The sequence below is a fragment of the Mizuhopecten yessoensis genome, unplaced genomic scaffold, assembly GCF_002113885.1.
Source record: "Mizuhopecten yessoensis strain PY_sf001 unplaced genomic scaffold, ASM211388v2 scaffold7965, whole genome shotgun sequence".
Lineage (NCBI taxonomy): Eukaryota > Metazoa > Mollusca > Bivalvia > Pectinida > Pectinidae > Mizuhopecten > Mizuhopecten yessoensis.
In genome coordinates this window covers 3,217-28,628 of record NW_018407311.1, presented here as the reverse complement: position 1 = coordinate 28,628, position 25,412 = coordinate 3,217, and the positions used below count along the sequence as shown (strand labels likewise).

The 25,412-nt window shown below is 36.7% G+C and overlaps 1 protein-coding gene across 1 annotated transcript; it reads right to left on the bottom strand.

The window, feature by feature from the left end:
* Positions 1 to 991: 991 nt before the first annotated feature.
* Positions 992 to 25,066, bottom strand: LOC110454627 (multiple epidermal growth factor-like domains protein 11; the record flags this gene model as incomplete). The annotated part of the gene is made up of 17 exons (XM_021504244.1): positions 992 to 2,301; positions 5,175 to 5,316; positions 10,768 to 10,845; positions 11,140 to 11,235; positions 13,998 to 14,093; positions 14,357 to 14,449; positions 16,038 to 16,136; positions 18,480 to 18,575; positions 18,780 to 18,875; positions 21,452 to 21,541; positions 22,513 to 22,650; positions 22,774 to 22,908; positions 23,119 to 23,259; positions 23,633 to 23,767; positions 23,911 to 24,045; positions 24,422 to 24,556; positions 24,932 to 25,066. Coding segments are annotated over 17 exons (1,997 nt in total), but the record flags the coding sequence as incomplete, so codon positions are not given.
* Between the last annotated feature and the right edge of the window lie 346 nt (positions 25,067 to 25,412).

Sequence of the window (25,412 nt, the reverse complement as noted above, 5' to 3'; positions counted from 1 at the left end):
ATTGTGAAATAGAATATCGTGACACACCTGATAAATACGCGAAAAAATTAAACATAATTATATGACAATGTATATGGAATGTAAAAAGTGATACATTACAGAGAAATGTCTGTTCAGAACAACCAAAATCATACAAATGCTATGCTAGGGTACCCAGGAAACATTTTCAATATTGAAATGAATAATAGAGAATGGAGGGAATAATATAGAGCATAATGACAAACATCCAAACCGAGAACAAACAAAATTTATTAAAAAAAAGTCAACTGGAACATGAGCTTTGATTATATCGTACATCGAAGTTCCAGTTGACACACTATCATAATTTTATGAAAATATTAATTAATATCATGCTATTGAAAATACTGTGCAGCAATGAGCTCATCAAATATAGAGCCTTCATGATGACGTGAACATAGATTGTGGGCTTCGGTGCAGAGCCTGATCAATCATTTTCAGAACTCGGAGTAGATTTGACCAGCACAGGGATTGAGATCTTGGGATACTTGATAAGGCTAACGGGAATTGAACACATGTTTCACTTACATAATGTAACAAAAAATAGCCTACAAACACAAATACGATACACTTAGTTTTTTCGCACTGTACACAGCTGAACGAGTTGCAAACGCAATGATAGTCGAAAAAAAAGTCAAAACGTTTTATACAGTCAAATTCAAATCCAACAAAATATGTGTTGCTTTTGTCTTATAAACAAACAAGATGTATTCAATGTCTTTTACAATATCAAAAAACATGTTTGGTCCCTGTCTTATATACTCTCACGCAATATGCAGTTCTGTTCATGTCTAAAACAAGAAGCCAAATTGGCCTGCATCGCTCACCTGGTATAACTACCATACTTGTAACCTTAAAAGTGATATAAAATGGAGACACAGACAAAATATCAGTATAATTCATTTAAAAGATTTTAAAACATTTTACCCTTGTGATCTTAAAAGTCGAACAAGGTCTTTACGTTGAACAAACTTTATAGTCCTTCATCCCAAATATCACCACCCTATACGATTTGTTTATTAAAAAGATCACAAACCATCACAAACAAACTATCAAATTGGATTTTTTAGAAGAAGTCGGTTAAAGATTTCAACATATTTGACCCATGTTATCTTAAATATGAAAAAAGGTCATTCTTTTGAACAAACTTGGTAGCCCTTCAACCCATCATGTTACAGGCCAGATATCATAATCCTATGCCTTTTGGTTATCCAGAGAAGTCGGATAAAGATTTCAACATATTTGATCCCTGTTATCTTAAATGTGGAAAAGGGTCATTCTTTTGAACAAACTTTGTAGCCCTTCAACTCAGCATGTTACAGGCCAAATATCATCACCCTGGACCTTTTGGTTATTCAAAAGAAGTTTTAAAGATTTCAACATATTTGACCCCTGTGTCCTAAAATATGGGTGAAGGGTATTTATTTTAAGACACTTGGTAGCCATTCATCCCAGTTTGCTTCTGGTCAAATATCATCACACTAGGTCTTTTGACGACGGACAGACGGACGGACGGACGGACGGACAGACGGTTGCCGCATCACGGCACACGTTTAATTGGCCCTTCGGGCCGGATGAGCTAAATAACCTGATAGCTCTAGATCTTCTACCCAGCATGCTTCTGACCAGTAAACAACCCCAAGCTTCTTGGTTATTAAGAAGTAGTTTATATTAAGGTTGTGATCATTTCGACTAAGATTCCATTGACATTCGAAACAAACATACAAGTAAAAGTGTTAAAGCCTTTGAGGACTTAAAAAAAAATGTTTGATACATTAAGCAAAACAAGACTCTGACTTTAACATTACTCATTTGTAAGCGGCATACAAACGTACATAATACGCAGCTAATTTTAATATACTGTTTCTTGGATGGTTTACCAAAATCACAGGTGTTTCTTTTTATAGGCCTTTGAATGACTACTTACAGTAATTGATGAGAAATATCTTCATATTTTTCATTGGATTAAACAATTAGCAATCCTCTAATATTGAGTAAAAAGTGTAATGTCATGCATCTTCTAAGGAATTTTGAGAAAAAAGACCCGGTATTTGAACAAGAAACAACTTTGGTAAAACTGGTTTTGCCTCCTTTGTGTTCCACAGTACTGTTAAGAGAGAAGGTATTTACTGATTAAAATACCTGTTACTATTGCTATGGTAACTCGGATAGATGCCCGACCTCGATGATACATTGTACCTTTCCCCTTGAGAGGGGTATGAACTCATCTCTCTTTGGTTGTTTCTATTGCCTTGCTGATGGCAGCATTCCTGGATACTGCCCCTGAAAAAGTAACATCATTAAAAAATCTGAATTTCTTGAGTAATTCTTACCCTACTTAATGTATATTAGAATGCGAGGTAATGTCACAATTTTAAACAAGAGGCCCAGGGGCCTTAATAGCTCACCTGGTATTTTATTTTTCAATTTAAAACCTGCTGAGTACCAAACAGGTTTATCAAAGGAGTACAAGAAACAAAGTTGCAAGAAGAACTACATATAAATCTGTTTTGGTGGGAAAGACACCAAGAAAATGAGTTTCCATGTTATGTCCCAATTTTCCTCTATTTCCCATATTGGGCCTCACATGCACCTTTCTATACAAATTAAGCAAATTGTTTTTTTTCCCCTAAGCATGCTTCAGACACATCTTCCATTTATAAATATTCAATTCCCTTTGACCACAGATTCGCTAGAACAAGTTTGGTTAAAATCCCTTCAACGGTACAGACGGAGAAGGATCTTTAATGTTTTCCTCTATTTCCCCAATGAGTCCACACACCTCAGTTTAAACAAAATTGATTCTTTTGTTCCTAAGCATGTTTCAGACTGCATTTGGTTTAAATCCCTTCACTTGTATAGTGGGAGAAAAAAAATCCTCTATTTCCTCTATTGGGCCCCCGCCTCTCTGCCCCAGAGGGGCCACAACCTCCGTTTATACAAACTTGAGTCTCCTTTGTCAAAAGATGCTCTAGGACATATTTGGTAAAAATCCTTATATTGGTTGAGAAGATGAAATTTTTTAAAGATTTACCTATTTTCCCCCTATTTTGCCCCGCCCCTCTGCCCTCATGGGGACTATACCCTCCGTTTATACAAAACTGAGAACCCTTTGGCCAATGATGCTCCAGACCAAATTTGATCAATATCCTCTGAGCTGTTCAGGACTAGTAGCGTTTTAAAGGGAAAAGTTGATGGACGACGGACGACGAACGTGGGACACCGGATGACGGACGACGGACGCTGTGCCATGGGTTAAGCTCACTTGGCCTTTCGGACCAGGTGAGCTAAAAATAACTACTCTCTTAAGCGGCTTTGAATTAATAGAGCGATAAAATAGATATAATTATCAGAACGCATGAGATTATATAATACAAGAGGCCCAATGGGCCTGAATCACTCACCTGGTATTAATCTCACACTTGTAATCTTAAAGGTGGACTTAAATACAACTACAGGCAGAACATCAGTGTTTGATTATTAAGAACCTGTTAAAAGATTTAAACATATGACGCCCATGACCTTGAATGTCGAACAACGACATTAGGTTGAGCAGAGTTTTAGTCTTCCAACCCATTATGCTTCTAGCAAAATATCAATACCTTGGATTTTGGGTTAAACAGAACAAATCCTTTAAAGATTTAAACATATATTGACCACTGTGACCTTGAATATGGGCGAAGGTCCTTCATTTGAACAAACTTTTTAGCCTTTCATCCCAGCATGTTAATGGCCAAATGTCATCACCCTATGCCTCTTGGATATTCAGAAGAAGTTGTTTAAATGTATGTATCATATTTGACCCTAGTGACCTTGAATATGATGCAAGGTCATTCATTTGAACAAACTTGATAGCCCTTCATTTCAGCATGTTACTGGCCTAATATCATTATTCCAGGCCTCTTGGTTATTCAGAAGAAGTTGTTTAAAGATTTTAACATATTTGACCCCTGTAACATTGACAAAGGATGAAGGTCATTTATTTGAACAAACTTGATAGCCCTTCATCCCAGCATGTTCTTGGCCCAATATCATAATCCTATGCTTTTTGGTTATTCACAAGAAGTTGTTTAAAGGTTTTAAACATATTAGACCCCTGTGACCTGGAATAAATGTCAAGGTCATTAATTTGAACAAACTTGTCAGTCCTTCATCCCATCATGTTACAGGCAAGATATCATTATCCTCCCAATTACGGTTATCCAAAAGAAGTCGGTTAAAGATTTCAACATATTTGACCCCTGTTATCTTAAATGTGGAAAAAGGTCATTCTTTTGAACAAACTTGGTAGCCCTTCAACTCAGTATGCTACAGGCCAAATATCATCACCCTGGACCTTTTGGTTATTCAAAAGAAGTTTTTAAAGATTTCAACATTTTTGACCCCTGTGTCCAAAAATATGGGTGAAGGGCATTTATTTTAACACACTTGGTAGCCATTTATCCCAGTTTGCTTCTGGTAAAATATCATCACACTAGGTCTTTTGGTTATTAAGAAGCAGTTGTTTAAAGTAAAAATCTTGACGACGAACAGACGGACGGACGGATGCCGCATCACGGCACAAGTTTAATTGGCCCTTCGGGCCGGATGAGCTAAATAACCTGAAGGCTCTAGATCTTCTCCCCAGTATGCTTCTGACCAGTAAACAACCCCAAGCTTCTTGGTTATTCAGAAGTAGTTTAAATTAAGGTTGTGACCATTTTGACTAAGATTCCAGTGACATTCGAAACAAACATGCAAGTAAAAGTGTTTAAGCCTTTGAGGATTTAACAAAAAAAAAATTGTTACATTAAACAAAACAAGACTCTGACTTTAACATTACTCATTTGTAAGCGGCATACAAACGTACATAATACGCAGCTAATTTTTATATACTGTTACTTGGATGGTTTACCAAAATCACAGGTGTTTCTTTTTATAGGCCTTTGAATGACTACTTACAGTGATTGATGAGAAATATCTTCATATTTTTCATTGGATTAAACAATTAGCAATCCTCTAATATTGAGTAAAAAGTGTAATGTCATGCATCTTCTAAGGAATTTTGAGAAAAAAGACCCGGTATTTGAACAAGAAACAACTTTGGTAAAACTGGTTTTGTCTCCTTTCTGTTCCACAGTACTGTTAAGAGAGAAGGTATTTACTGATTGTAATACCTGTTCCTATTGCTATGGCAACCCGGATCGATGCCCGACCTCGATGATACATTGTACCTTTCCCCTTGATGGAGGTATGAACTCATCTCTCTTCGGTTGTTTCTATTGCCTTGCTGATTGCAGCATTTCTTGATACGGGCCCCTGAAAAAGTAACATCATTAAAAAATCAAAATTTCTTGAGAAATTCTTACTACTGGAGAATGCCCTGCTTAATGTATATTAGAATGCGAGGTAATGTCACAATTTTAAACAAGGGGCCCAGGGGCCTTAATAGCTCACCTGGTATTTTATTTTTCATTTTAAAACTTGTTGAGTACCAAACAGGTTTATCAAAGGAGTACAAGAAACAAAGTTGCAAAAAAGAACTACATATAAATCTGTTTTGGTGGGAAAGACACCAAGAAAATGAGTTTCCATGTTATGTCCCAATTTTCCTCTATTTCCCCTATTGGGCCTCATATGCACCTTTTTATACAAATTAAACAAATTGAGGTTTTTTTCCCTAAGCATGCTTAAGACACATTTTTCATTTATAAATATTCAATTCCCTTTGGCCACAGATTCTTTAGAACAAGTTTAGTTAAGGACCCTGCAGGTAGGGCGTAAGAATTGTACCTGCTGCCCCCAATTGCATGATCGTAAGAGGCGACTAAATTTGGGACCTTATCTCTTCTCTCCTTTCTAAATAACTTTCTTCTTCCTAATGTCTCCCTTGACAATGCCTCACTTTTGGCCATTTGTTGAGCGTTCGCCCCTGTGAGGAAGGCTTTGGGTTCTGTCCCCTGGCCGAGACATACCAAAGTCTTTAAAAATGGTAGTTTATACTCCTGCTTAACGCTCAGCAAATTAGGAGTGGGACGACTGGTTCGCCCGTTGTCAGTATAATGTGACCGGGTGGGGCGTCCTGCTGGGTGTCTTCGGCAGAATGTTTCAGTGAGGTAGCACTATAAAGTCGGCATCAGTTTCGCGCTATCACAAGGAGACAAACACGAACATATCGCAGCCTCCCAATATACACACACATACACTACACGCATGCATCTTGCACCCAGGGGAGGCCGTCCTTAAATGACCTTAGCTGTTAATAGGACGTTAAACAAAATCAAACAAACAAACAAACAAAAGTTAAAATCCCTTCAACGGTACAGACGGAGAAGGATCTTTAATGTTTTCCTCTATTTCCCCAATGAGTCCACACACCTCAGTTTAAACAAAATTGATTCTTTCGTCCCTAAGCATGCTTCAGACTGCATTTGGTTTAAATCCCTACACTTGTATAGTAGGAGAGAAAAAAATCCTCTATTTCCCCTATTTGGCAAGCCCCTATGCCCCAAGAGGGGCCACACCCTCCGTTTATACAAACTTGTGGCTCCTTTGTCCAAAGATGCTCCAAAACAAATTTGGTCAAAATCCTTCTATTGGTTGAGAAGAAGATTTTTAAAGATTTAACTATTTTCTCACTATTTGGCATCGACCATCTGCCCCCAGGGGGACCATACCCTCCGTTTATACTAAACTGAGAACCCTTGAGCCAATGATGCTCCACACCAAATTTGGGCAAAATCCATTTATCGGTACAAAAGGAGAAGGATCTTTAATGTTTTCCACTATTGCCCCTAATGGGCCCCACACATCTGCCCCAAAGAAGGGGGCCCACACCACTCAGTTTATACAAGATTGATTCTTTTGTCCCTAATCATGCTTCAGACTGCATTTAATTTAAATCCCTTCACTTGTATAGAAGGAGAGAAAAAAATCCTCTTATTCCTGTATTGGGCCTCGCCCCTCGGCCCCCAGAGGGGCCACAACCTCCGTTTTTACAAACTTGAGTCTCCTTTTTCTAAAAATGCTCTAGGACATATTTGGTCAAAATCCTTATATTGGTTGAGAAGAAGAAGATTTTTAAAGATTTACATATTTGGCCCCTATTTGGCCCGCCCCTCTGCCCTCAGGAGGACTATACCCTCTGTTTATACAAAACTGAGAACCCTTTGGCCAATGATGCTCCTCCAGACCAAATTTGGTCAAAATCCTCTTAGCCGTTCAGGACAAGTAGCGTTTTAAAGGGAAAAGTTGACGGACGACGGACGCTGCGCCATGGGATAAGCTCACTTGGCCCTTCGGGCCAGGTGAGCTAAAAATAACTACTCTCTTAAGCGGCTTTTAATTAATAGAGCTATGAAATAGATATAATTATCAGAACGCATGAGATTATATAATACAAGAGGACCAATGGGCCTGAATCACTCACCTGGTATTAATCTCACACTCGTAATCTTAAAGGAACATCAGTGTTTGATTATTAAGAACCTATCAAAAGATTTAAACATATGACGCCCATGACCTTGAATGTCGAACAACGACATTATGTTGAGCAGAGTTTTAGTCTTCCAACCCATTATGCTTCTAGCAAAATATCAATATCTTGGATTTTTGGTTATACAGAACAAATCATTTAAAGATTTAAACATATATTGACCACTGTGACCTTGAATATGCACGAAGGTCTTTCATTTGAACAAACTTTATAGTCCTTCATCCCAGCATGTTAATGGCCAAATGTCATCACCCTATGCCCCTTGGTTATTCAGAAGAAATTATTTAAATGTTTTTAACATATTTGACCCCAGTGACCTTGAATATGATGCAAGGTCATTCATTTGAACAAACTTGATAGCCCTTCATTTCAGCATGTTACTGGCCCAATATCATAATCCTATGCCTTTTGGTTATTCAGAAGAAGTTGTTTAAAGGTTTTAAACACATAAGACCCCTGTGACCTTCAATAAATGTCAAGGTCATTGATTTGAACAAACTTGTCAGCCCTTCATCCCATCATGTTACAGGCCAGATATCATTATCCTGCCAATTTTGGTTATCCAGAAGAAATTGTATAACGATTTTAACATTGTTGACCCCTGTAACCTTGACTATGGATAAAGGTCATTAATTTGAACAAACTCGATAGCCCTTCATCCAAGCATGTTACTGGGCCAATATCATAATCATATGCCTTTTGGTTATTCAGAAGGAGTTATTTAAAGATTTTAAATATATTTGACCCCTGTGACCTTGAATACAAGTCAAGGTCATTTATTTGAACAAACTTGATAGCCCTTCATTTCAGCATGTTACTGACCAAGCAGCATCACCCTATGCCTCTTGGTTATTCAGAAGAAGTTGTTTAAAGGTTTTAAACATATTAGACCCTTGTGACCTTGAATAAATGTCAAGGTCATTAATTTGAACAAACTTGTCAGCCCTTCATCCCATCATGTTACAGGCCAGATATATTATTATCCTGCCAATTTTGATTATCCAGGAGTTGTTTAAAGATTTTAAACATATTTGATCCTTGTGACCTTGTCATCATAGGCCTTTTTGTTATTGAGAAGTTGTTTAAAAGTTTTTATTATGTTTGACCCCTGTGCCCTTAAAAATGGGTAAATGTCATTCGTTTGAACAAACTTGGTAGCCCTTTATCCAAGCATGATACTGGTCAAATATCATTATCCTAGGCCTTTTTGGTATTCAGGAGAAGTTGTTAAAGTTTTTAAACATATTTGACCCCTGTGCCCTTGAAAATGGGTAAATGTCATTCGTTTGAACAAACTTGGTAGCCCTTCATCCCAGCATGATACTGGTCAAATATCATTATCCTAGGCCTTTTTGGTTTTCAGGAGAAGTTGTTAAAGTTTTTAAACATATTTGACCCCTGTGACCTTGAAAATGGGTGAAGGTCATTTGTTTGGACAGACTTTGTTACCCTTCATCCAAGCATGATACTGGCCAAATATCATCATCATGGGCCTTTTGCCAAATACCCTCATCCTTGATAGCTTGGGGTTACGCTTACTTTCGCTCTCTACACCCCTGGAATATGTCATGTCATGAAGATAGCTGTTTGATTTGTCTCAGGTAAAAAAAACTCTGACCAATCGCTAGGCTGATACCTGTCCTTTGAAGATTACAAAGGAGAGACGCCCGACTTCAAAGTCTGTCAATTTTTACCGTTACGTTACTTTTGGTAATTAAGAAGAAGTTATTTCAAGTAAAATATTGACGCCAGACGACGGCCGACGGACGGACGACGGACACCGCACCACGGTATAAAAAATGTTAAGCAACCAAAAAAAAGCAATCAGCAAGATAATATCAGCTTTTGCTAGCAATAGTGACAAGTCATATACTGCCCTACAATTCTCCCTCCAGCTACCCATTCTGCCTCTTATGTCAGTGTCAACCCCCAGTACAAAATCGAAAACAACGTGAATCAAACATCCATGTGGTACCGCCATATATGAAATGTAGTCGAACAGCAAATTGCCATATCAAAGTACATCTGGTTTTCTATCTAATTCAACATTCAATTACTGTAGCTTCACATTCTAGAAGATGCATAATGTAGAACCTCGTTTAGCCGCTCTCCACCACTTCGAGCTAGTGAAAAGATGGCTGCCGTAAACTCGCAGCTGAGCCTGCCCAGCGCGTCTAAACATATTTTTTCCTCATAATTGGGCTGTATTAAACTAAGTGTCCTTCAATGACGGTCTACATTTTTTTTTTTACATTACATCAATACGTAGACTTGCACAAGCTCCAGAATTTGTAAGGACTATGATGCATTATATTATACTAAGATACAGAAAGAAAGAGTTATTTTACAGAATAAGACGTACATTGTTGTAGAGATATTTAACAATTGTTGAACATCATGTCATGGTTAAAAGATATTTCACCGGTACTAAGGATTGCTATACACACATGCCATTTTTTGGAATTGCTAGAAAAAAAACACGTAGATTATTGAAAAGTTTTTGACGACACTTGATTTACAACAAGGACTATACATTATCATGCAAAGTGTGCTTATAATCCACATAGATGAAAATACAACTAAAAGTTAAACAAGCGAATTCGTGGAATTTATATCCCCCGCTTGCAGGACAAATTGAAGGTTTAAACATGTCAGTATCGTGCTGGTGAGACATGATGTAAAGCTTGAAACTTAAAGAAACAAAACAAAACCTTTACCTCATTGATTATCCGTAAATATGCACAAATCACAATATAACAGCAATTATCACATGAAAACCAAAAAGTGCCCGAGATGGATGGAAAGACAGAGGAACACAAACATTGTTATCAAGTTGGAAGGAATTTGGCTATCATCTGCAAGAGTTATTAAGCGGAAACTGCAGATTTTCACGTTTTTCGTTAAACAGGGGGCCATAACTTTGCCAAATGGAGACCGATTAAAGTGGTCATCAAACTTGGCCGAGCCCTTAAGGCATTTAACCTTTTGACTAAGTTTGAAGAAAATCGGTTTACATTTGTTGTAGTTATTGCACGGAAACAAAGCGCGGCAGATAATGACGTTTTTCATTATTAAAGGGGCAATAACTCCAGCAAATTGGGTCCACTGGAACAGACAGCTAGACAGACAGACAGACAGACAAATCCAAATTAATATCCCCTGTTTCGGTGAAAGCGGGGGATAATAACATTACAAAAATAACAGAAACACGAAAATGTAAATATCTGCCAACACCAGTCATCTTAGTACTCTTGGTGCTTTTTTGTTGTTCTTACTTATGCACATGTAAACCAAGAGGAACACCATCACCACTCCTAATGTAATGAATAGCCCCCATGGAGCATCGCAGTTGCCTGTGGATGTAAAAGAATAAAAAAAATGTCTTTTAACTAGATATTCAAAATCAGTTTTATATCTGTTTAAAATATTATATAATGAAATAATTTAACTGTATTTGTAAACATTTAATATATCATTTTCCGTTATTTATGTCAATACCACTGTTCTTGATTAACTAAAATGCAAAGATTTTTTACCAAAAAATCGTTCATTACCATCTGCATCATATGGAAATTATTCAAAAAGAGAAAACAGCAACATAGTTACAAAAAAAGGATCGGCCATTAGATTCCTATGTACGTACTAACCTGGACATTGCCCATTGGTCTGGATACAGATGTGGTCCTCGCAGTCGTCTGGACAAATTTTATCACAATGGTCACCGTAGTGTCTATCTTGGCATTCTGAAACGTGACGAGAAAACAATAACATTTTGTGCCTGGATGATGTTGCCCATGTCATTTATTCATCACACCTTGTATGCATTGTATGGGGTTTTTTTCCATCACGATATGACTGAGAACTACCCCAGAGGTGAAATTTTAACTTTAAAGAAGTACTGTTTTATATTCGTGTTAGGGTTATTTTATCATTGCTGTTATAATCAGTATTCTAACTATTAATTGTGTCTTATAAATACTATTTTGTTAAACAACATGTAGCCCAACACATTTCTAGCAAGAGCACTGCATGCCATCAAGCTTCTGGCTAAATTATCTTTATAATAAGCATTCGAGTATTTTAATATACATGTCCTTATATAAAACGTATCAAAGTAGAGGAAAATCTTAAGCAATGTATTGTCTATGGGAAATCTTATACATGCGGAAATCTTAAGAGTTGAGATATTTTATACAAGTGGAGCCTGACCCTTTTAACCTTCCTTAGATAGATGTCAAAGTCGGTTTTTTTTTGTTCTCCAGATGTCATTTTAGCAAATTTGACCCCACTGACATTATCTACATGTCATTATCATTTCTTCTTTTTTTCAAATATATGAGGTACTAGTTGCCAGATATCTTCTTGTCAAATAGTATTACTTTAGACCTTTTGGTTCTTTAAGAGAAAGTCGTTCTGATATTTTAACGAATTCGATTTATGTGACCTTGAATTCTTTCTTTAATATAAGTGAAAGTACGATTGTGTAGCACTTTATGACAACAAATTACTCGCCAAATGTCAGACTTTTTCCCTTTTTGTTGAAAAGATGTTTAAGTGTCTGACAGAATGTACCCTTGTGACCTTAAATAAAGGTCAGGATCTTTCGTAACACCTCAGGTTAGTGAGCTTCAGGCCAAATATTATGACAAAGCATTTTGGTTTATAGGTATCAAGTTGTCTGAGTGTTGAAATAAATTTAACTCATGTGACCTTGAATATATGCCAAAGTCATATATTTTCAATCAATTTGTAGTATCTCAGGAAATTGAGCTACATATTTGGACAAAACATTTTGGTTTTTTGGTATCAAGTTGTATTGAGTGATGAAACAAATTTTACCCAAGGTGAATGTAGGTCAAAGTGAATTCTTTTCTCAAAAGTTTAAGCACTGAATACCAGAATGTTACAAATCAAATATGATTTCTGACCTTTCACATTTTCAGAAGAAGTCATTTTGTTGAACTGAAAATTCTGACCCATGTGACATTGAATTTCGATCAGAGATAATTCTGTTCACGAAGTTGAAACACGCCATGACAGTAAGCTACGGGACAACATCATGACTGTAGGTCTTTTGGTCACTCAAAAGAATACAATCGTACATTTTAACAAATTTTAATCTGGCGTTACTTGCTTAAACTCGTGACGCTAGTAAAAAAAAAATATACAAAAGAAGTCTTTGATGTGTTTTGACAAATTCTGTCCTTGTGACGTTTCTTAAACGTTGTATCCTCCATGTCAGCAAGCTACTAACCAAATATTGTATGACTCTACACCTTAAAGCTATTCAAAAGAAGTCGTTTGAGTGAGTTTTTGTTTTTAGATATTAGATACATGTGCCTTGAATATAGCTCCAGTATATTTCTTATTGTATTGTATTAAGTTTGGTTTGGTTTGGTTTAGTATTGTTTAATGTCCTACCAACAGCTATGGTCATTTAAGGATGGCCTCCCCTGTGTGCAAGATGCATACGTGTAGTGTATGCGTGTGTGTTTTGGGAGGCTGCGATATATTCGTGTTTGTCTCCTTGTGATAGCGCGGAACTGATGCCGGCTTTATAGTGCTACATACTGCCGAAAACACTCAGCAGGACGCCCCACCCGGTCACATTATACTGACAACGGGCGAACCAGTCGTCCCACTCCTAATTTGCTGAGCGTTAAGCAGGAGTAGAGACTACCAATTTTTAAAGACTTTGGTATGTCTCGGCCAGGGGACAGAACCCAAAGCCTTCCTCACAGGAGTCTTTCCATTCTTCAGAAGCAGATATCTGAGTGATTCAACTGATCCCATGACCTTGAATCAAGGTCAATGTCATTTTTTTGTAAACTTTGTAGCACTCTATGCAATCTAGTTCCTTCCAATATCATGACTCTTGATCTTCTGTTATTCAGAAGAAATTGTTCAGAAGTGATTTAACACATTACACCAAAATGACTTTGAATATGGGTCAAGGTCAGTGGTTTTCACAAACTTTGTAGAACTCCGTACAAGAAAATTCTTGCCAAACGTCAATTAAAATAAGTTTAGCAATACAGATAATTGATATATAAATAACCAAAGTACGACAGGCGGTCATTAGGTCATTATAACTAAAAACATTGATAAGATCCTTCATTAAATTCCTTGAACTATATAATGTTCAAACCTAATTTGACATATCATTACAATAGACAGGAAGCAGTAACTCAGAAATATGAAAGATTTGGTAACTTTTGTTTAATTTATGCCCATTGATCTGAATATGTTAGCTTTGGACGAAAAATCCGCGGGCTGATTATATGTAAGTGATTTCTGGATAAGAGTCATTTGGTAGGGTTAAATTAATTAACAGTAAAATGCATGTACGAAATAGTATATCTTTACAAAACCAATAACAATATAAATCATACTAATAACTATTTAAAATCCTGTTTCGCAATTAAACGTAAATAAAAGTTAAAATGCAGCTGAAAGCTGTTAATTAACTTTATTACGGTAATAGGTTTTGAAATAATATACTCACCTTTACAGTGCCCGTAATGCTGACTACAAATATCCACCTTACATTTTTGCGGACACCTTTTAACACAATAGTCATCGTAATATCCAGCTTTACAATCTAAAAACATAAATGACACTGCATGTTGTCACATCGCACGATACGTTGTTGAAGATGTCAAAAAGTAAATCGCTCTAGTCTCTTGGTTCAAAGGTCAGTTTTATATATTAGTTATGGTATATAGCATCGCATAACAAACTTTTCAATGACCATGATCCCATTGTTTTGCCGATTAAGTAAAATTATGTTAAAGGCAACTAAACTGTGTTTATATACCACATTAATCACCCATTTCTTTTAGAGCAAATTGTATTTTAACGTACCGTTGCATACTCCGGTAATTCTATCACACTCTTCATTACAGTTATCCGGACAAATTTGGTCACAGGCAGCACCATACAGTCCAGGGGCACACTCTATAATGTGAATACTTGAGTTTAAATCATACAATTGAGTAACGAGGTTCGTACTGTCAAAAATCGGTGTTTTGTCTTTTGGATTCTTAGATAGAGACTGCAACACACATGGTCTATTTTTAGAACAATGACCTTGAACTTGGCATTAGGAACTTTTTGAATCCGTTTTAAATAATCACAGTGCATAACCATGTCAAATTACAGAAATATTTTTTATCATTCCGAGATAATCTCCGACAACGGAATTTCTGAAATGCTTTTGGAGCGACAAGCTTATCCATGAGTATGTACTAACCTCATTAATTATCCGTAAATATGCATAAAGCACATCGGTTGGCAAACTAAGCATGAGTCGGATGTGCCAACGAAATTTGGTTGAAATATCTGCACAATATCTACAGCAATTATCCCACGAAAACCAAAGAGTGCCCGAGATGGGTGGAAAGACAGAGGAATACAAACATTGTTAAGTTTGAAAGGAATTGGGCTAATATTTGCTAGAGTAATTAAGCGGAAACTGCATATGATGACGTTTTTGTTAAGCAAGGGGCCATAACTGTTGAGGGGGGCGGGAGGTCTTGAAGCCCCAAAAACCTCTGGATCCGTCACTGCTCTGTTTTCCACTATGACTGACTTTAACCAGTTTTACCACTCTCTGATTTGCTACATACAAACCCCTGTGACCAGTAGTAAAACAGTGACAGCGTACGGTTACTGCCGGAGATTACTATAAAGTAACAGTGACATGGTACGGTAACTGCCGGAGATTACTATAAAGTAACAGTGACAGGGTACGGTAACTGCCGGAGATAAATATATAGTAACAGTGGCAGGGTACGGTAACTGCCGGAGATTACTATATAGTAACAGTGGCAGGGTACGGTAACTGCCGGAGATTACTATAAAGTAACAGTGACAGGGTACGGTAACTGCCGGAGATTACTATAAAGTAACAGTGACAGGGTACGGTAACTGCCGGAGATTACTATATAGTAACAGTGACAGGGTACGGGTAACTTCCGCAGATTTCTAACGAGGTCTTTTCATCAGGCGATTGACTTATTTCACGGGTCATTTCTCACGAATACTGTCTAGCAGCTAACCAAAACCCTTTGTTTGTGTTCCCATTGTGACAACCTACTGTAACAGAATAGACAATGTCGTGTTGGTGCAGATCTTTAAAGTGTATTTTAAATGCAGTCTACCGACAAAACTGAAGACAGTCGGATAATATTTGCGAGAGTTAATGAAAAGAAACAACAGATAATGACATTTTTCGTTATTTAGGGGGCCCTAAGGCATTTGACCCTGGAACCAAGTTTGAAGAAAATCGGTTTACATGTGTTGCAGTTATTGCACAGAAACGAAGCGTGACAGACAGACAGACTGACAGACGGACAAACCCAAGTTAATATCCCCGTTTCGGTGAAAGCCGGAAAAAAAGTAAATTGTGTCAAATACTTTTTGGAATTAAGCACGGAACTAAAGCTAAAGATAAACAAGGATGGACAGCAAGTTTTATTGTTAAACACCAACAAGAATCGGATTTGCTGTATTAGTTTATACAATGTATTACGTTGTTACATACCAACACAGTCACCACCAGTCTTGTTGCATATGTTGTCTTTACAGCTGCTAGATTTACAGGCCTTGTCACATATAGCACCATAATATCCAGGTTCGCAACCTAATAAGTATCAAAGTGTCCATGGAACTGAAGGATTGGCAGCGTGAATGTTATTCTTTCTATCAATTTAATCCTGAATGGGCAAACTTCATAATGGTCTCTACTTACTGTTAACCGGGAAATTTTCTCTGCAGTTGGTTTTTAGCCTTTTTATCCTTCCGTGATGAGGATGATTTTTGTCATTTCAGTGAATATAGATAAATAGTAAAATATACATCATAATCAAATGTAAAGGGCGAAATGAACGCCGCGCGAAAGTTTATTTTATTAGCGAAGGGCGAACGGTTAGAAGGGGAAATGTTTGACTGGGTGGAAAATTTCCCGCTATACAGTACATTTATGTAGATTACAATTAAAATAATTTGGCCCAACTCGCTACTGTTACAATAGCAACATTTTAATTAAGGACTGTATACATAATATAACTAAAGTAGTAGCAAGCATAAACAATAGTAAAATGCAATGTTAATGTTCAATATTTTGATTTGAATATGATATGATTTTATCTGGCGTGGTTATTACATGATAATCACTATCAAATTGATACTCCAACAATAATGGTAAACTACATCATGCTGTAACATTATTATTTTTTGAAAACTGTAAAAGATAAGCATATCAAAAGAGAGGAATAATTCTTAAAAACAAATAAAGTCACAAATGAAGCATACGATCATTATACTTTTGGCGTCATAATCACCACTTTTCTTGCACAGTATGCAGATCTAATTATCTGTCTTTATAGCTGTATTGATACTGCTTCGATTTCTTCATGCAGTGTAAGTCGATTCCCCGAAATTCACCTAAGATTTATATCCCTCGAATAAGAATATGTTTGATTGTGTCTGCCATTTGCCAATACAGATGCGTGGAGTCTTACGCTTGCCCAGAAAGTCACAAGCAATAAAGAAGCCAGCTTCGATTTTAATAACAAATTGATTTTAAAAGCAGCCATACGTTCTCGACCCTGTCGACCCTGGGCGGGCAGGGTCCTATCAAGTCCCAGCATTTAATATTTAAGTTATTTTCAGATGCAATGCTTTGAAACTTGATGTTTGACAATAGTCAAAAGAGTATTTGATTAACTTAGTTCAAGGACTATTTGATTTATGTTTGTAAAGTTTTAAAATAGATATGCTGAAAACTCACACCAAGGTATTACTCATGAGAGATAAACATTTTTGATCTAATTTCTTTGATTGTCAATGATAAAATGTTAGTTTATTTTTAACTTAAAAAAACATTTCTAATAAACACTTTAAATCAATTCCAAAATGTAACAAACAAATCCAATAAAATCACCTCAGTGTTGCAATATTAATAATCATACCGTTGAGATTGAATACACTGTTATAGGTGCATTATGAGGTGGAAAATTAAAAGATCACAAATTTCAAATAATGTATTCTAATACGTTTCACTGAAAAAGTACAAATTTATAGTATGATCCCAACGACAAACTTTTTGAAATAAAACAGGAGAAAACATAGCATAGGTGTCTACGTCGTGTAACGTAACATGTGTTGTCGAAGATAGGCACTTAATAGAAGCGACCGTCGACAACGTTCTAAACGATTTCCTGATCTAAAAACTGCACAAATTCAACGCTAAATAACATGTCTTGACTTTTCATTTAAAGCTACTGAACGAAAGACCGAAAATTTGCACTTCGACATGGTGTTTAGAAAGCGATATTTTCTTTCTTAATACAACATATCTGACTTATGTATGCTCGCTCCGATAATATAAAATGGGAGTGAAGACCGTATGAAATAGTGCACACGTCCGATGCAGTGATTGAAGAAGTTGATGAAAAAATCTCACTTGGCCAACGTGATTCGCTCAACAGGATCTGTTTTCTTAACGTCATTGGGCCATCCAATATAACTTGACCCTATGGTCTACTGATGTAAAACCACTTAAAATATCTAGTGTACATGTCGTCTACACTTGCTATGAATATTTCATACGTACGACCGACAATTTTGAGGATAGAACCTCGGCCACCTGCGTGAAATGCCGGAGTATTTACCATTTGGCCAATCCGCCAATGATTTGCGGATATTGTATACCTGATTCGCGAAAATAGTCCTTCAATAGTATATATAATAGTGTAGTTAATTAACTGAATCAAAGAAGCTGAATAAGGGTTTGACAAACGTTAGTGTTCCTCGGACTTATTTCGTCAAGCCTTTCATTTTACATACAACGTAAGGTAAGACTGATACGTACATGTATGGTTCCTTTATAGTCTTATTTAGTAATTGATTTACATTAACACAATAAGGCATCCGAGGAGATAACGCTCATTAAATGAGTGATAAATTTAAACGTTTTACAAACCTGTACAAAATCCACTATCCTGGAAACACATGCTTGAGTTACAGTTGACCGGACACCGATCAAGACAGTCATTGCCATGGAATCCTTGATCACAGCCTGAAAGTACCATCAAATAAATGAAATGCTGTAAACGACGTTTTACCCATTATTAATGATAAAAATGTAAAAACGAAATATGATTCTGATAAAAGGATTGACTTATTTAAAACAAAAACAGTATAGAACCGTTCAGATTGCTTATACTGAATGAGCAAAGATTAAAATTTAAAAACAAAATGTGTAAATGACCTCTTTAAATACCTGTACAGAACCCATTTTCCTTAACACACGTGCTTTCTTTACACTTGGATGAACACAACTGACTGCAGTCATTTCCATGATAACCATCTTTACAACCTACAAAAATATAGCATATTAGTTAACTTCAAAGACTTAGTGCTCAAAGATCTTTAACAAAATGTGAAATGTCTTACTTTCATTTGTTTAACACCCGGTTTAAATATATGAAAATGTTTTAAAGCATTTCTAATTCAAATATTCCAATTCCTTTTGTGTCAAATGCACAGCATTGCAATGACAGAGAATGTTTGCACTGCTACCTTTATGTTGTAAAAAAATCAACTTGAAGGGAAAATCAGATGTATATATCGCTTGCTTTATATATTTATTTATTTATTTTTTGCACTTAAGCAGGGTTAGGTAGGTCAAAACATTTTCATTGAAAGCACTTACGTGCTACTTTTATGGTATTTGTGAGCAATTGATTTTTAACACATAACGAAAACAAGAGGCCTAGAGAGCCAGTATCGCTCACCTGGATATCAAAGTAATCATGGCAAAAAAAGATCCAAAAAAGATCCATAGGAATGGGCCAGACCCCAAGGACAATCCTTGTATCCTATCTGTATTAGAATTTTCATGCCCAGCAATTTTATGTATGGTTATGGGGTGGGGATCTCAACTGTTTCCAAGCTGTGACTAAGAAACTAGGTCCCTATGGTTGTGGCCAGACCCCAGGATCAATTATAATATCATGAGTGCATTTGTCCCTTTTTCCCAGCTTTTGTATATATTTTGGTTTAGGGTGGGGATCTCAACTGTTTCAAAGTTATGACCCAGAGGTTAAGTCGGCGAGGGTGGGACAGACCCCGGGGTCAATTCTAATATCATGAATGCATTCGTCTCTTTATGCCCAACAATTGTATATATGGTTTTGGGGTTGGAATCTTAACCGTTTTAAAGTTATGACCCAGGGGTTAAGTCTCCAAGGGTGGGTCAGACTCTGGAATCAATTCTTATATCATGACTGCATTCGTCTCTTTATGCCCATCATTTGTAAATACAGTGTTTGGGTGGGGATCTTAACCGTTTCAAAGTTATGACCCAGGGACTATGTCTCCAATGGTGGGGCCAGACCCCAGGGCAATCCCGGAAACGTATGTGCATTCTTCTCTTCATTCTCAGCATTTGTATATTTGGTTTAAGGATGGGGATCTCAACCATTTCCAAGCAATAAACTATTTTCGGCCCCATCTTTGAGCCATGGGGGTCAGCCCCACTACTTGTACAATTTGAATCCCTCGCTTCCATGAATGCTTCCAACCAAATACGATTGATATCCAGTGCATAGGTCTACAGAAGAAGTCGTTATAGCAATTTAGCCAAATTTCCCCCTTTTGGCCCCGCCCTTAGCCCCCTGGGGAGTCAGCCCCACCATTTGTACAATTTTGAATCCCCATTACCTAGGAATGCTTCCAGTCAAATATGGCTTATGTCCATCTTTCAGTTGTAGAGAAAAAGTCGCCTAAAGCAATAAGCCAAATAACCTTTTGGCCCCGCCCTCAGCCCCCTGGGGGGTCAGCCCCACCATTTGTACAATTTGGAATCGCCACTACCTAGGGATGCTTCCAGTAAAATATGGTTGATATCCATCTTTAAGTTCAAGAGGAGAAGTCGCTTAAGGAAATATAGCCAAATTGAACCTTTTTTGCCCCGCCCTCAGCTCCCTGGGGGTCAGCCCTACAATGTGTACAATTTTGAATTCCCACTACCTAGGGATACTTCCAGTAAAATATGGTTGATATCCATTGCACAGTTCTACAGAAGAAGTTATTTATAGCAATATAGCCAAATTGTCCCCTTTTGGCCCTCCCCCTCAGCCCCCTTGGGGGTTAACACTACCATTTGTACAATTTTGAATCCCCACCACCAATGGATGCTTCCAGTAAAATATGGTTGATAACCATTGCACAGATCTACAGAAGAAGTCGTGTATAGCAATATAGACAAATTGACCCCTTTTAGCCCCGCTCCTCAGCCCCCTGGGGGTTAACACTACCATTTGTACTATTTTGAATCCCCACCACCTAGGGATGCTTCCAGTCAAATTTAGTTAAATTATAATCAGTGGTTAAGAAGAAGAAGTCGTTTGAAGAAATTGTTTACGTACGTGCGACGGACGGACGGATTGAAGACGGACGGAAGACAGACGACGGACGCCACGGTATGGCATAAGCTCACCTTGGTCCTTCGGACCAGGTGAGCTAATAGTAATGTAAACTGATGCGTCCTCCTGTAATAATCTCAAAAACACTGTAAAACTGAAATAACTAAAAAGAAACTTGAAAGAAAATGTACATTGTTCTTATGATACCAATGTTATTGTTATACTAGCCAAGTGGATGAATATCGTTCATTTGATCAAACTTGGTAATCCATTATCCCAACTGCTTCTTGCCAAATATCATAACCTCAGCCAAGTTGGTTATACATATTTGACCCTTGTGATCCTGATTATAAGTAAAGTTATTTATTTAAACAAACTGCGAAGTCTTTCATCAAAGCATGTTATCGGCCAAATATCATCATCATCCTGGGCGTTCGTGTTGTTGAAAGGAAGTTGTTTTCTAAAACAACTGAGAACCCATTCACCCAAGCATGTTCCCTGTCAAAATATCATCATTCGCACTTACTGCATTTCCCAGTGATTTTGTTGCAGGCAGGATCGGAACAACCAGTAGAACAGGGAACACAGGATGGCCCAAAGAAACCGTCGTCGCATTCTTGTATTAGAGCAGCAAAACATCATTAGCATTAAATGTTTTTACATTCATTACAATAACGACAAAACAACTCTACCAACTTTTTACAATTGAATTTTAACAGTAAGGATTTTATTATTGAACAAAATCATGAGATACACTTTTATAACAACCCAATTGTATGAAAGTTACCACGGTTTGTGTTTTATAGATAAAAATATTACAATAAGAAATTGTAATACGAAATCTTTACAACAGATTTGAATGAGTAAGCAAAGCAATGTGTTTCGCTCCTGATCATCAAACATCATATTGACTGAAATGCATATTGAATAGATAATTTATGCAGAAGATATTTTTCACGTATCAGGTCATCATTATGAATTATTGTAATCATAATATAATCACCCTAATGTTATAAAGACTTAATGAATACCTTAATGTATGTTATCGAAACAATAACAATAAAAAATACACAAAATTGTCGATTAAAAAAGCAAAAGAAAAGAGAATACCGAAGTGACAACCAAGCCATAATTTGAACTCAAAATCGTTCAAACTAGGGCAAAATATTAATATAAGCATTTGTTTCCTGTAGACCTTTGAATAAGTACAGGGGTTAGGGAGGGACAAGCGTTCTTTGCTAAATCAACGACACCCCAATGTAAATCTAGCCGCAATCAAATTAATTTCATGTGACCAAATAGACAATCGAGGCAGTGACAACGAAACATGAATGCGCATTATTCAGCATATTCAAAACCTTTTGACTTTCATATCACACAAGAAAAATGCATTTTACTAAAGAGATCAAAATGGTGACGATCGAAATTGGAATAACCACCTTTGTCCTGCAGCTTAATAGTAAGCCTTCCTAGCTGGTCATTTTGTTATCAAAGATCCAGTCTCTTGCTTATACAAACAAAACATGTTCTCATCATCTGAGTCCCTATATATCAGTACTGAGATGAAATAAATGCGATAATTCTTACCTGTACTGCACGAGTTACCAATGTATTCGTCGCTGCATCCATCAGATGAAAGACAGGTCCCATTGAAGCGGTTACATCCGGGTGTCTTACAATGACACGTGAGGAGACAGTCTTCACCAAACATATTTTCGGGGCATTCTTCAAGTAAGCATAATGCAATTACATTTGCATAATAAAAATTCAACCGACACCCTAGATTTAAACGTTAAAGTTACATGTAATATCAATGAAGAATAATTAGCAATATATATATGTACTTACGAATTGAGCATGAAGTCCCCATCCACCCAGGTTGACATCCGGGTTCTGTGCATACTCCATCGACATTGTTACAACCAACTGTTTTACATCTACATTGTGATGCGCACTTATTTCCAAAATACGGGGCAACACATTCTAAAACAAATTCAAATTAAAAGTAGCATTAAATATTTGTACTGCCTGCGATTTAAGTGAGTACTAATAATTAAATACAGAGCTTAAACTAAATGCACCGTTTTTCCACTGACTTAGATCTAATCGAATTCCGTAGTTTTACCTTTGCTGCGATTCTATTGAGTTGTAATAATTAAATTTCAGATTTTCAGTCAAATGGACCTTATTTACCTTGGCTACAGGAAGAACCATTCCAGCCATCCAGACATCCTGCAACTGTGTTTGTACAAGTGCCATCTGCTTTGTTACATCCGGGTACAGCGCAGTTACATCGATTGTTACATCCCTTGCCGAACATTCCCTCGGAACAACCTAATACAGAAAAGGACTATAGTAAAAGGTGTTTTCACATTCTTTCAACTCCCAATTAACTCCTCTGTTGATGCAATTTCTTAGACTCAAGTATCAAATCGATAAAGTCAACTATTGATTATTATAAAGTTCATTATAATTGAGGAAAACATTTCATTCAAAAGTTTCCTAAAATGTTTGAGAGGAACAAAAACAAGTACATGTATAACTATCAGGGATATTACTTATAAAAGCCGTAGGCCTGTTTTCTAATCCGTCTGACATTTCATATCAAATAACTATATTGATTTATTACACTATTACTAATGATTGCTACAAACAGTTTGTTTTAAAATAAAATCTACATTGAAATCCTCCAAAATCTAAAACTTACTTATATTACAGGAATCCCCTTTCCAGCCGACTGCACACCTGGGCGGTTTACAGTGACCTGTTACTGAGTTACAGTCAGGAGTATCACAGTGACACGTGAAAGAGCAGTTTTCTCCAAATGTTGTGATCGAACAACCTGTAAGTAAATGAGATAATAATTAACTTATGCTGAAGGATTTTTATTAATCTGATATATGTATGCGTACTGCGAAATGTTTGTTGAGATTTACACCCGAATTAGTATCATACATGACAATGATTTCAAAAACTGTGACCAACCTTGACTACAACTACTCCCATGGTAACCAGCCTGGCATCCTGGCGTGTTACAGTGTCCGGTCACTCCGTTACATCCGGGCGTCTTACAATGACATTCCTCGGCGCAGTTCTCTCCAAATGTAACTGAAGAACAAGCTGAAATAGACATACATACTTAATGTAACTTGTGTGCATGTCATATAACCTTTCATATTTTTTTAAGTTTGGACCGAACATAGCTGTTGCCTTTAGAAGTAGTTTTGCTCTAAAGGGCAATCCAGCAAGATATTTCAAACCAACCACTGAAAATCAAAGGAGAGCTTTTATCCATTTTCCGTAAATGGTTATCATTGTAAAACAATCAAATCGTCTGTTGCTGTTGACTTGGCATACATATAAATCATATATGTTATAGCTTTGTTGGCTTATTGCATAAAACACTATTTCAACATAAAGATTGCCAAATGACGTTTTTATTTTAAAAAATACAAAATAAATAACATGGAAATCTTCAAATATACTCTTAACTTACTTGTGCTACAGGACTCTCCCTTCCAACCGGCCACACATCCGGAAACGATACATTGTCCTGTATATGAGTCACATCCAGGAGTATCACAGTGACACGTGAATGAGCAGTTTTCTCCAAATGTTGTTCTCGAACAACCTAAAAGTAGGACAGGCTGTTCTACATACTTATTGTCAGAAAGCATCCTTTATCTATTACAGTGCATATATGTATGAATAAATGTAATATTATCGAGATTTTACACCTGAATTAGTATAATAATTAAAATATCTGTCAATCTGTGAATTTTAACTACTGTAATTAAACGGACAAATGATACTTGACAATGATTCCAAAAGCCGTGACTAACTTTGACTGCAACTGGTCAAACAAGCTGAAATGGAGATACATATATACATAATCTTGCTGGACTGCTACCATATTTAGAGATATTTATCTAACTGATTTCAATTGTATCCATATTATTATAACAAATTATATGTACATGCGATGGTACCAAAAGTCGTGACCAACCTTGACTGCAACTGGTCCCATGGTAACCAGCCTGGCACCCTGGTGTTTGACATATTCCGGTCACTTCGTTACATCCGGGCGTCTTACAATGACATTCCTCAACACAGTTCTCTCCAAATGTAACTGATGAACAAGCTGAAATGGAGATACGTAAATACGTCCATTGCAATGTTAATATTTATACAAATTTCAACAGAGATTTTAAAACAAACAAAAAATCACCAGAGATATCAATCTGTATCGAGTTAATTACAAAGAAATACAATTAAAAAGAAAAATGCATATTTTCTCGGGATAAATGTTATTCGTTGATTTTGTTTTTACTTTTGATCCATTTATAACAAGTCAAGTGATACAACATTTACATTTATATAAGTTTGTCCGAATTTAGCTGTTTATATTAAGCAACCTTTTGCCATTTAGGAACCTTAAGCAGAATATTTCAAATCAACCACTGAATACTACAAGAGAGCAAATATCC